Consider the following 13,727-nt stretch of genomic DNA (forward strand, 5'->3'; position numbering starts at 1 on the left):
AATATTGCATTGGCCAACTAACTTTTTTGTCCAACCCAATATATCCACAGGAAAAAGACTGAAAGAAATACCCAATATGTAAGCACTGGTAGGATGAGTGATTTATTTTCTTTTAATCCTTCTCTATAATTTCCTATTTTTCTAAAAAGAGCAAAACTAATGTTTTTTCCTTTGTATAATCTTTAACCCTCAGTGTTCTTGATGAGGGAAGTCATTTACACCTGTCCTACCTGAATTACTGGCTTAGTTTCTACCAAGAATTAAATCACTACACTGCTTTAAATCTGTTAATACTACTTGGCCAACACCCTCTAAAATTCCAGTCATAGCACAGTTTGCTAGATCTCAAAGTAACTTCAAAGAGAGTGACAAAGGGAATTCCCTGGTGGTCCAGTGGGTAAGACTCCGTGCTCCCAATGCAGGGGGCCCAGGTTCAATCCCTGGTCGGGGAACTAGATCCCACATGCATGCCGCAACTAAGAAGCCCACATGCTGCAACTAAGACCCAGTGCAGCCTAAATAAATAAATATTAAAAAAACAAAACAAAGAGAGTGACAGAAAATTTCTCTTAAAGGACTTTGTCAATTGTTAAGAACAGCTCAGTTCAACATTTCTAAGCACTTGTTTCTGTCTGGCCCCATGCTTGAGGTTAGATATAAAAAAATAAATAAAAACACAGACATCCCTCAAGAAAGTTCCAGTCGAATAAGAAGTAAGCGGCTGACCTTGCCTGTTTAGCCAAAATTCAAGAGGGGCTGAGACAAAATAAATTTCCTGAGAAAGAAACTAACCAAGTCATCAATATTTACTCAAGCTATACTTTGAGTCTCAAGATAGCAAATGAGAGACCTAATTTTGCTCCCATAGCTCCAAAAAAAACAAACTCAGCCACTAGAATTCCTATTTCTAGTATCACACTAGGCCCTTGATTTAGTGTTTTCTAACTGCAAACAATGTCACTAGTAAGAACTACCACTTTTTCTCTGCTATGGCAGCCACTTTACATAGATTCTTTCTAATCTTTACAACCATGAAACATGGGCATTCCAATTACCATTTTACAAACAAGAAAACTGAAATTCAGCAAGATTAAGTTATTTGCCAAGAAAATATGAAGGGTTTAAATGTCATACATGACCAAATTAGAGAAACTAACCACATTGGATCCTTCTGCTTACTCTAGAAATCCAAGAGCCTCCACCCCTTTCTCTAGTGGGGCAATAGTACAGAGATCACCACTGAGGTTCCATAGACAAGTTTGCCTTCTTGGCTAAACCAAAGCTTGGACCAGTAAGAGACAAAAATTAAATGAAATTCTTAATAATATTCCCTAGTGATTCTACAAGCAAAAATCACATTCCTAAAGCCCCGTCACTGTCTCCCTGCATTTGGCACCTGTCTGATAAGCTGTTTCTTCTTTGCCGACTCTGGCATATTGTGAACATGTTGGAACAATTCTCTTAGTGCCTCTCCTGTACGCTGCTGGGTCTCCTCCTGATGAAGGCAGGAATCTCGCCGGTTCCATTTCTGAGATCTTGTCACTTGGAAGGAGCTGGTATGACACGAAGCTATCAGATCAAGATCATCCTATGGAAAATTTAAAAGAAAAGTGAATTAATATATCCTGCCAGCTTTGTTTCCAGATTCCCACCACACTGGAACAAAAAAGGGGAAATGTGGGAAACATGGTATATACTCTTACATGTAGGAACGAGAAAAATCTAAATACTATCATCAGATAAGGAGAAACCTACAATTATAGACTATATCAACAGCCCATTCCCATGACCTGCCCAGAAAACCTAAATTCATTTAGAATATTGTCACCAAAAATTATATTTATATAATAGTCCAGTTTTCAGAGCATCCTTTAATCTCACGTAATTTTCATTGGTATCCTATGAGTTAAGCAGTGAAAGTATATTACTCCCATTTCATTGAAGAAGAAATTGAAGTTAAGCTATAAGTTTAAAATCATCTAAAAAATCATCTAGATACTAACGTGACAGACCCATCTTAGAGACCAAGTACACTGGTTCTTGGCTGGTGCTCACATGACAATATGTGATAACTACACAGCAGTGGTAGAGGAACAAAAACAACTCTCTAAGAAAAACCATACTCCAGTTAAACTAGCTGAAATAAAATACTGTTTTCCTGGTCACACCAAATATTTGCTGAATGAGAGGTAGAAACCAACAGGAGCAGAAAAAAAAGCGTAAGATGACAGCTTAAGTTTCTAATCAAGACAGACTAAAAAAAAAATCATCAAAAAGTGCTTGTGATGTTTTTTTAAACTTCTCACTTTTAAAACTCAATAATCATGTAATCTTGTTAATTTAATAAGCATCACACATTTGCTTTCTAAAGCTCATAAGGTCTCAAGTCTTCTAGACATTTCAGAGTGTTACCTTACCACCAAACTTGAAAGAATGTATTACATAAAACTACTTTCATAACTAAAAATATTTAATACATTTGCTATTTACAGACTGTTTTTTTCAACTATAACACATTTTATCTTCTTATGTCTTTACTTTGATTTCATACTTTGTTTTAAAACTCCACTAATTTGGGCTTCCCTGGTGGCGCAGTGGTTGACAGTCCGCCTGCCGATGCAGGGGACATGGGTTAGTGCCCCAATCCGGGAAGATCCCACATGCCGCAGAGCGGCTAGGCCCGTGAGCCACGGCCGCTGAGCCTGCACGTCCGGAGCCTGTGCTCCACAACGGGAGAGGCCACAACAGTGAGAGGCCCGCGTACCGCAAAAAAAAAAAAAAAACTCCACTAATCTTAACTAGCTCTCTCCTTGTTTGGGCTAAGAGCAAATTCCTATTCTTACCTTTGATGCTTGCGTTCTAGAACCCAAATAGTTCAATCTGGCACATTCCCGAATATAAGCAGGAGCCTGGGCAGGATATAAAAGAAAAACAAGAACAAATGGTTAGCAGAATCTAAAATTCTTTCAGGTCATAAGGACAGGGGTTCTTAAAATGATCTGACTGGCAGATTACTCTGGAAAAACAAAAGATCCTCAAAATACCCTATTTCATAGTTTCCTTTTTCTTGCCACCAAAAAGATAGCTCAACAAACCCAACAGGAAAACTGTGACAAGACACTACTGTAGTTTTAAAAATCATATATGGCATATGTGTGTGTATATATATAATTTTTTCAAATTAGCCACGACAGACATTTGTAGTAATGTTTATATTTGACAGAAACTACCCCCAAATCCTTACAAATTTCAAGTGGTCCCTAAATCACATTTTAGAATCACTGTATAGAAAATACCATTTAGAATTACTATGGAGTAACAACAGACAAGGAGGAATTTAGCTTATTGGTATATTACCCAGAATCCTGTGATAAGTATCCTGATACAGTCCTAGTAGAAGTGTAAATAATGCAACCACTATGAAAGAGAATTTGGCAGCATCTAAAAAAATTACATTTTCATTTACCCTTTAAACCAGAAATTTCACTTCTGAAAATCTATCCTGAAGATATTACTCCAGAAATACAAAACATACTTGCATAAGATTAATCAAAATATTAGACACAACCGAAATGTCTATTAATAGGAGGATGGTTAAATAAACTTTTATACATCCATACAACACAGTACTATGCAGTTATTAAAAATGAGAGAAGGGAGGGAGGGAAGAAACACTTTACGAACTGATATGAGTGATTTCCAGGATCTGCTGTCGAGTGAGAAAAGTTACAGAGCAGTGTATAAAGCACTTGTGTAAGGAAGAAGAGGAAATAAAAATATACACACATATACACAATAATTTGTTTTTACAAAAAGAAACACAAAGAAAACACTAAGAGAATAAACCAGAAAACAATGAAAATGGTTAGGGAAAGGACTGAAATTTCTCTAAATATACCTTTTTGTGTAGTTTTGACTTTTTAACCATATAAATATACCAGAGGTTCAAAATATAAAATTAAACCCAAAAGGAAAAGAGGCAAACACTAAACCTGTACAACAACAACAAAAAAATATATCTGCGTATCAAATTGAAAAAAAAAAAAAGGGACTTCCCTGGTGGTCCAGTGGCTAAGACGCCATGCTCCCAATGCAGGGGGCCAGGTTCAATCCCTAGTCAGCAAACTAGATCCCACATGCCAAAACTAAGAGTTCGCATGCCGCAATTAAAGATCTCGCATGCTGCAACTAAAGATCCCGCATGCTGCAATGACGTTCCCGCATGTCATAACTAAGATCTGGCACAGCCAAATAAGTAAATAAATATGTTTTTTTAAATGATAACATAAGCACAGAGAAAGGAATTATTCCACCTCACTTTTGAAAACTGTATTCTGACTATACAACCTTAGTGAGATATATTCAAGGGAAAAGGAACTGTAAGGAAATCCTAAACTTCCATCAACAGATTTACAGAAGTTTATTGTTAGTAGTAATAGTTGTATTATTTTGAAATTAATTTATTATATTGTAGGATAAAGCAATTAACATATATAAATGCTATTAAAATCTGGAATTTACAATGTAAAAATTTACATTTATACAAATATAAAGTAAAAGAAGTCAAGAAAAAGCTCTGTAGTGTTAAATTATACTCCAATAAACATGTAAAAAAAAATCCTCTGAACAACTATTTTAATCCTCTATTTTACTTTGAGGAAGATATGAAATTATTTTTTAGGATGTCTCAAATAGAGGGAAAAAAAGAAACCCTGATAAAGATTGAAGATGTATCTAAAACTACTGTCTCCATCAACAAAATCCATGTAAATACCTAAAATTCAGTGGAATAGCCAGTACATACCTAATTCACAGCCTGGAACTTCTGAATACATCTGACCAATATATTTTTTTAAAAAACCTTCAAAACTATGTCAACAAATCCTGTTAATGTCTTGAAAATCAGAGTCCTGCTGTCAAGTCTCTTAAGCTATCCCTTATCTCTTTCCACTCAGCCTAGTGTCAAATATAGATGAGAGAAACATAGTCATTGCTACTAGCCTAAGCACATGTACTTTCTCTTCACAAATGGTATGTAATTATTTTGAGCTTAAAATAAATGAATAACAATATTATTTTTAAAATTTTTTAAAAATCTGAATTGGAAATACTAATATGAACTAATGATTTCTTTTTAAAAAAATTTTAATTCTATTCCTTGCCCTCAAAGAGTCTAGAAGCAATGACACCCAAGAAACAATCAGTACATATGCCCAGTGTCAGTGGAAGAAACTAGGGCTCCCTGAAGAAAATAATTGATTCCAGGCCCAGGGTAGAGCAAGTATAAAGTAAGCTGGGGACATTTATGCCAGGATGGAAACACTCAAAGACTAATGGAGTCCTGTCAAAAAGACACAGCAGGAAGCAGCTTACAAGGACTATCACAGGCCAAATTTGGTACAATTTGAATATCAAAATTAACAACTGAAATTGACTAACACTTTGAATAACTAAAAATCCATGAGTCTACAGAGACTCATAATAAAAGAGACTAAGAGAGAGAAGGAAAGCTCTTCTCCAAAGAAGAAAGTCAGCTAATAAAGATTAATAATATAATTAGAAAATCACTGTTTTGTGATACACAATATAGTTATACTGTCCAGCAGGATTATCAGTGGATGCTAAACCATTATATTAGTTAATTGCCCTGCAGGTTACTTACTACTTGCAAAGGGGAAAATGTACCTTTATAATTGAGAGATGTGGCAAGTAGCAAAATTAGCATTACTGAGAGAAAGACAATCTACATTCTGTGCCTCCTAATGTGATGCAATATGATGTATACAAACATCACCTATGAATCTTTGCCAAAAATGCTTAACCTGAATCTAATCAAGCCTCTAAACCTAACTTGTGGTTTATAGGAACTACATAGAAAGGGATAAAGGAACAGGTTAAATAACCTTGAAAAAACAGTAAGACAAATTTAAAATGTGGAATATTCTACAATAGGCCTGAATGCTTCAACAAATCAATGACATGAAGATAAAGGGTAGTAATTATTCCAGATTAAAAGTGATATAATAATCGAAAGCAACACATAAGGCTTGATCAGTTTATGTTTTGTTTTGGTTTTTTACATCTTTATTGGAACATAATTGCTTTACAATGGTGTGTTAGTTTCTGCTGTACAACAAAGTAAATCAGCTATATGTACCCATATATCCCCATATCTCCTCCCTCTTGCATCTCCCTCCCACCCTCCCTATCCCACCCCTCTAGATAGTCACAAGGCACCGAGCTGATCTCCCTGGGCTATGCGGCTGCTTCCCACTAGCTATCTATTTTACATTTGGTAGTGTATATATGTCAAGTTTATGTTTTTTATATATTTTTAAATAAATTTATTTATTTATTTATTTATTTTGGCTGCATTGGGTCTTCGTTGCTGTGCACAGGCTTTCTCTAGTTGCGGCGTGTGGGCTTTCTCTAGTTGCGGCGAGTGGCGGCTACTTTTTGTTGCAGTGAGCGGGCTTCTCAATGCTATGGCTTCTCTTGTTGTGGAGCAGGGGCTCTGGGCGCGCGGGCTTCAGTAATTGTGGCACGCAGGCTCAGTAGTTATGGCTCGCAGGCTCTAGAGTGCAGACTCAGTAGTTGTGGCGCACGGGCTTAGTTACTCTGCAGCGTGTGGGATCTTACTGGACCAGGGCTCAAACCCGTGTCCCCTGCATTGGCGGGTGGATTCTTAACCACTGTGCCACCAGGGAAGTCCAAGTTTACATTTTTTAAAAAAGCAGCTATGAAATACATTCTTAGGACAACTGGGGAATTTAAATATGAACTGAATATTAGCTGATATGAAATTCTTGTAAATCTTCTTAGATGTGATAACAATACTGTGACTGTTAGGAGAATATTCGTATTCTTAGGAGACGCATGCTTAAGTATTAAAGGACAAACTATCATGATATCAGTGGTTCAGGCAAAAAAAAAAAAAAAAAGCATGAATATATAGAGGACTTCCCTGGTGGTGCAGTGGTTAAGAATCCACCTGCTGACACAGGGGCACATGTTTGAGCCCTGGCCCAGGAGGATCCCACATGCCACGGAGCAACTAAGCCTGTGCACCACAACTACTGAGCCTACACTCTAGAGCCTGTGAGCAGCAACTACTGAGCCCGCGTGCCTGGAGCCCATGTTCCGCAACAAGAGAAGCCACTGCAATGAGTAGCCCACGCACGGCAATGAGAAGCAGTCCCCGCTCGCCGCAGCTAGAGAAAGCCTGCACGTAGCAACGAAGACCCAACGCAGCAAAATCAATCAATCAATAAATTAATTAATTAATTTTTAAAAATATATATATAGAGAGAGAGAGAGATAAAGCAAATATGGCAAGTGGTGACATTTGTTGAATCTGAGAGTTATCTGTTTCACTATTTCAACTTTTCTCTATATTTGAAAAACTCCACAAAGAAGTTTTCAAAAAAGAGTCTCATGACAAAGACATTATGCTATATATATAGTTTAATTTTTACCTTGGTAAATTATAAAGCAGAGCCAAAGGAAATTTCCTCCAAACAAGAATATGACAGCCCACATCACCTATTCTATAACTTCATTTAAAAACAAAACAAAAAAAAAACCTCTGCCCCAAAAAGATACTATGAGCTGAAGGGATACTCAGAAAGGGAGCCAGAAGCAGACAGGTTTAAATGAAAATCTGAGGGTCCGAGGTATTTTACAGTTCATAAGACTTCCCAGATAAAATGGGAATTGGCCTCAACTATATATACGTCATAATTCCCTAGGAAAAGATGTGGTGACTCCTATTGAAAAGAGAGAAAACCAGACTAGGTCAGATGGACTGATAATAGTAGAGGATAGAACTATAAATAGTTAGGAATAATTTTAGAGAAAAAAAATTCAAAGAACACAGAATGAGGCAACATAGAATCTGAGGATTAGGAGGTAAACTGTCCACCCAAGGAAACCTGAGAACAAGAAAAAGACAACAAAGGGACTTCCCTGGTGGTCCAGTGGGTAAGACTCCACGCTCCCAATGCAGGGGACCCAGGTTGGATCCCTGGTCAGGGAACTAGATCCTGCATGCATGCCGCAATTAAGAGTCCGCATGCTACAACTAAGAAGCCCACACACCACAACTAAGAAGCCCGCATGCCGCAACTAAAAGATCCCACACGTGGCAACGAAGATCCTGAGTGCCGCAACTAAGACCCGGCGCAGCCTAAGTAAATAAATGAATAATTTTTTTTTAATTTATTAAAATAAAAAGGAAGACAACAAAGCACAAGAAGAACAAATCTGGGGTAAAGTTGGACCTCAGAATAAGTATAGAGCACACAGAACAATCAACAATTTTTCATCCAGGAACAGCTCAGGGAAGAACCTACTCAGCCAAAGTGGTGAAGCAGATGCCCACAAGGACAATGATTCTGACTCAAATCCAAAGAGAAAAGTCCTGAGACTAAAATAAATCTCAAAAAAAAAAAGACATTCTTTGTCTCCTTTAGAGATAAACAGAGGCTCAAAGAGTGCTCACACTAGCCTGGAAACGAAGGTAAATAGCAAATAAGAATCAAAACCCCAAGGATGAGGAGCTAAAAGAGGGATCTATGGAAGAGAAAGGAAGAGTAAAAATAGAGAATGTCTGAAAGAATCTAATAATTAGAACTTGTACCAAGCCAAATTACATCTAGGAGACTGTACTCATGTTTTATCTCTAAGGTTTGTACAATCTGTATTCTCAAGATCCTCCACAGTGATATGTTATCTGACATAGTAAAAGGGACTTTGCTGGTGTGATTAAGTTAAAGACCTTGCAATGGGGAGAGTATCCTAGGCTATCCAGGCAGGTCCACTATAATCACATGGGTCCTTAGAAGCAGAGAACCTTTCCCAGCTGTGGTTAGAAGGAAACATCACTATGGAAGAAGGATCAGAAAGACACAACATTGCTAGCCTTGAAGATGGAGGTAGGGGACTATGATCCAAGGAATGTGGGCAACCTCTAGAAGTTGGAAAAGGCAAGTAAACGGATTTTCCCCTAGAACATCCAGAAAGGATTGCATCCCTGCCAACACCTTAATTTTAGCCCAGTGAGACTCATGTCAGACTTCTGACCTACAGAACTGTAAGATAACAAATTTGTGTTGTTTTAAGTCACTTTAAAAAAATCCTTCACAGTGAAGTACAACTTCATTGCATATTTGAATTGTACTGGACAATGAGCAAGACAGAATGGGCTCTACAGGTAAACAGATCAGAAGGTGGAAAAGCTAGAAACCATGAGATTCAATAAGATCTCTGAGAACCCACCTCTCTTTCAACTTGTGAGTGGTGGGCTATGAAAAGTTAATCTCATATCAGTGGTAACAAGAGAACTCAACAGAAGGAGAGTTCTATTAGGAACTGCACCTAGAAATTCCCCATCTTGATTCACAACTACTGTCAGTTAATTGCACTCTCCGTACACACAACTCCTCTCAACTTATTCCTATAAATCCATGCTTTGGAACTAGCTCTTCCCCTAAATGAGAAGTATATAAAGAACTGGTTTTAAAGATCTTTGTTCATCATTAAAAACCATTCTTTCTCCTGTTGTCCTATGTCTACTGCTCTAATTCACTTACCTAGATCTTGATTCTAATTGACCATGATCTTTGACTTCAGCACCTAAGCCCCAGATACATCCCTGACCCTTTGTTTTACAGCCTACTAAATCAAAGATTCTGATCTGTCATTTCTAAACTCTGGACATTGGATCACTTGCCATCCTGTAGTGGGTAAATCCTACGGTGGCCTCCATGTTCACATTCTGCATAATTCCCTCTTCCTGAGTGTGAATGGACTTGTGACTTGTTTCTAACCAACAGAATATTGATGACTGAATGTTGCTCCTGTGATGATCAGGTTATATAATATGCTAAAGTGATGGGATGGCATAACTGTGATTAAATTATGATATATACATTTATAATACATTATATATATAAAATATGTATTATATATAAGATATATATAAAATATATCTTTATCTGAATCTTGTTAGCACATACTAGAGAGACTCTCCTGTTGGCCTTGCAGAATCAAGCTACTATAAAGTAAGAAGAGAGACAAATTGAAGGAAAAACTATGTTAAACAAAAAGGAACCAAAACTAGCCAGAGCAACTAGGCAAGAAAAAGAAATAAAAGAGAGCCAAATTGGAAAGGAGTAACATTATCTCTGTTCATAGATGATATGATCTTATATGTAGAAAACTCTAAAGATTTCAAAGAAAAATTGTTAGAACTGATAAACAAATTCAGCAAAGTAGCAGGATACAAAGTCAACACACAAAAATCAGTTGTATTTCTATACACTAACAATGAACAATCCAAAAAGGAAATTAAGAAAACAATTACATTTACAATAGCATCAAAAAGAATAAAATACTTAGGAATTAACTTAACCAAGGAGATGAAAGATTTGTACAATGAAAACTACAAAACATTGCCGAAAAAAATTAAAGTCAACATAAATAAATGGAAAGACATCCCCTGTTCATGGATTGGAAGACTTAATACTGTTAAAATGTCAATACTACCCAAAATAATCTACTGCAATCCCTATCAAAATCCCAACAACAGTTTTTGTAGAAATAGAAAAATCGGGACATCCCTGGTGGCGCAATAGTTAAGAATCCGCCTGCCAATGCAGGGGACACAGGTTTGAGCCCTGGTCCCGGAAGATCCCACATGCTGTGGAGCAACTAAGACCATGCACCAAAACTACTGAGCCTGCACTCTAGAGCCTGCAAGCCACAACTATGGAGCCCACATGTCACAACTACTGAAGCCCGAGCACCTAGAGCCTGTGCTCCGCAACAAGAGAAGCCACCGCAATGAGAAGCCCACGCACCGCAACCAAGAGTAGTCCCCGCTTGCTGCAACTAGAGAAAGCCCACGCACAGCAACAAAGACCCAACGCAGCCAAAAATAAATAAATATATAAATAAATTTATATATTAAAAAAAAGGAAATAGAAAAATCCATCCTAAAATTCATATGGAATCTCAAGGGACCCCCAATAGCTAAAACAATCTTGAAAAAGAACAATGCTAGAGGACTCACATTTCCTCATTTCAAAACTTACTACAAAGCTACAGTAATCAAAACAGTATGGTACTGGCATAAAGCTAAACATATAGACCAACTGAATAGAATAGAGTCCAGAGATAAACCCTCAAATATACGGATTTTCAACAAGAGTGGCAAGACTATACAATGGGGAAAGGACAGTTTTTTCAAAAATGATGTTGGTAAAGCTGGATATCCACATGCAAAAGAATGAAGTTGGACCACTACCTAATACCATATACAAAAATTACCCAGAATAGATAAATGTAAGATGTAAAACAATAAAACTCTTAAAAGAAAGTAAAGGGCAAAGGCTTCACAGCATTGGATTTGGCAATGATTTCTTGCATATGACACCAAAGGCACAGGCAACAAAAGAAAAAAATAGACAAATGGGACTTCATAAAAATTTTAAAATTTTGTGCAGCAAGACACTATCAACAGAGTAAAAGGCAATCCACAGAATGGGAGGAAATACTTGCACATCATAAATCTGATAAGGGATTAATATCTAGAATATATAAAGAACACCTGCAACTCAATAACAAAAAAGCAAACAACCCAATTCAAACATGGGTGGGAATTCCCTGCCGGTCCAGTGGTTAGGACTTGGTGCTTTCACTGCTGTGGCCTGGGTTCAATCCCTGGTCAGGGAACTAAGATCCCACAAGCCGCATGGTGCAGCCAAAAAAAAAAAAAACGGGCGAAGGACTTGAATAGACATTTCTCCAAAGAAGATACGCAAATAAGCAACAAGCACGTGAAAAGATGTTCAACATCACATCACTAATCATTAGGGAAATGCAAATTGAAACTACAATGAGTTACCACCTCACAACCATTAACACAGCTATAATCAAAAAAATCCCCAAAACAAAGTAACAAGTGTTGGTGAGGATGCAAAGTAATGGGAACCCTTGTGCCTTGTTGGTGAGAAGGTAAAATGTAAGCATTATAGCAACTATGGAAAACAGTATGGCAGTTCTGTTAGAATTACCATATGATCCAGCAATTCCACTTCTGGGTATAGAGTCATACCTCAGGATCCAAGGTTACTGGTTCCAGGATTTCCCCATGGATACCAAAATCCACAGATACTCAAGTCCCTTATATAAAATGGCACAGTATCTGCATATAACCTATACACATCTTCCTGTATACTTTAAATCATCTGTAGATTACTTATAATACCTAATACAATGTAAATGCTATGTAAATAGTTGTAAATACAATGTAAGTGATATATAAATAGTTGCTGGTGTGCAGCAAATTCAAGTTTTGCTTTTTGGAACTTTCTAGAATTTTTTTTCCAAATATTTTTAATCTGCCATTGGTTGAATCTGTGGATGGGGAACCCACAGATACAGAGAGCCAACTATATACCCAAAAGAATTAAAAACAGAGTCTAGAAGACATATTGTATGTCCATGTTCAAAGAAGCATTATTCACAAGCACTAAATGTGGAGGCAACCCAAGTGTCCTCAACAGATGAATGGATAAGCAAAATGTGGTATATACAGTGAATGAAATGTCAGCCTTAAAAAGGAAGGAAATCCTGACAAATGCTACAACATAGATGAACCTTGAAGACATTATGCTAAAGGAAATAAGCCAATCACTAAAATTGATTGATTCTACTTTTATGACATACTTAAAGTGGTCAAAATCGTACAGACAGAAAGTAGAATGGTGGTTGCCAGGGCCAAGGGGAAGGGATGAATGGGGAGTTATGTTTAATGGGTATAGCGTTTCAGTTTTGCAAGATGAAAAGAGTTCTGGCGATGGATGGTGGTGATGGTTTACATAATAATATGAATGTAATTAATGCCACTGGCCTGTACACATATAGTAAATGTTGTCATATGTATTTTACCACATTTTTCTTTTTTTTAATTGAAGAAAGACAAAAAAAGAACCAGAACTGAGTGATCTTAAAAATTCTCAGCCTTGGGCTTCCCTGGTGGCGCAGTGGTTGAGAGTCTACCTGCCGATGCAGGGGACATGGGTTCGTGCCCCGGTACGGGAAGATCCCACATGCCGCGGAGCGGCTAGGCCCGTGAGCCATGGCCGCTGAGCCTGTGCGTCCGGAGCCTGTGCTCTGCAACGGGAGAGGCCACAACAGTGAGAGGCCCACATACCGCAAAAAAAAAAAAAAAATTCTCAGCCTTTCCAGATGGCAAAAGATGCTAAAATTAAGAAATTCACCATCAGGAAAGTATACTCTAAAGAAAAGGCCAAGGATGTGACTATGCAACTTTTTGCTAAAAATCTTAGAAACATTAAAAGGTCAGAATATTCAGTTACACAAAGGGCCCTTTCAAAGAGTAAAAGGTATGCCTACCAGATACTCTCAATCCAACCAGAGGGCCTCCAGGAAGCTTAAAGGTATTGTCCCTCAGCCTTCTCAGCAAGAGTCCAAGAAAGAGATGGGTTTATCTTTAAATTTATCTTCTGAGTGAATCCCACTAAAATCCACAGAGACCCACTAAGTTATTGAGAAAATCATGTTGACAGACACACTGCTAGTTTGTACTAAAAAGGACAATAAATACAAGATGAAAGGAGGCTGTCAAAATTCTACTGGCTGGAAGCAGACAGGATAAAAGTACTCTGCTTCCAACATCTGCTGTCTTTCATGAAAAAGGAAGG

The 13,727-nt window shown here is 37.5% G+C and overlaps 1 protein-coding gene across 1 annotated transcript in view; it reads right to left on the reverse strand.

Moving 5' to 3' along the window:
• The window catches only part of ARHGAP19 (Rho GTPase activating protein 19), a 57,956-nt gene that overhangs the window by 15,303 nt on the left and 28,926 nt on the right, over positions 1–13,727 (reverse strand). Inside the window, exons 7-8 of the mRNA XM_022569193.2 lie at positions 2,844–2,909; positions 1,397–1,588 (exon numbers count right to left, since the gene is read on the reverse strand). Of these exons, the coding sequence (XP_022424901.1) occupies positions 1,397–1,588; positions 2,844–2,909 (258 nt within the window). The remainder of the gene's footprint in view (positions 1–1,396; positions 1,589–2,843; positions 2,910–13,727) is intronic.

Source organism: Delphinapterus leucas, chromosome 16 (genome assembly GCF_059928025.1).
Source record: "Delphinapterus leucas isolate spDelLeu-1000000601 "Yukka" chromosome 16, BTC_Dleu_Yukka2, whole genome shotgun sequence".
Lineage (NCBI taxonomy): Eukaryota > Metazoa > Chordata > Mammalia > Artiodactyla > Monodontidae > Delphinapterus > Delphinapterus leucas.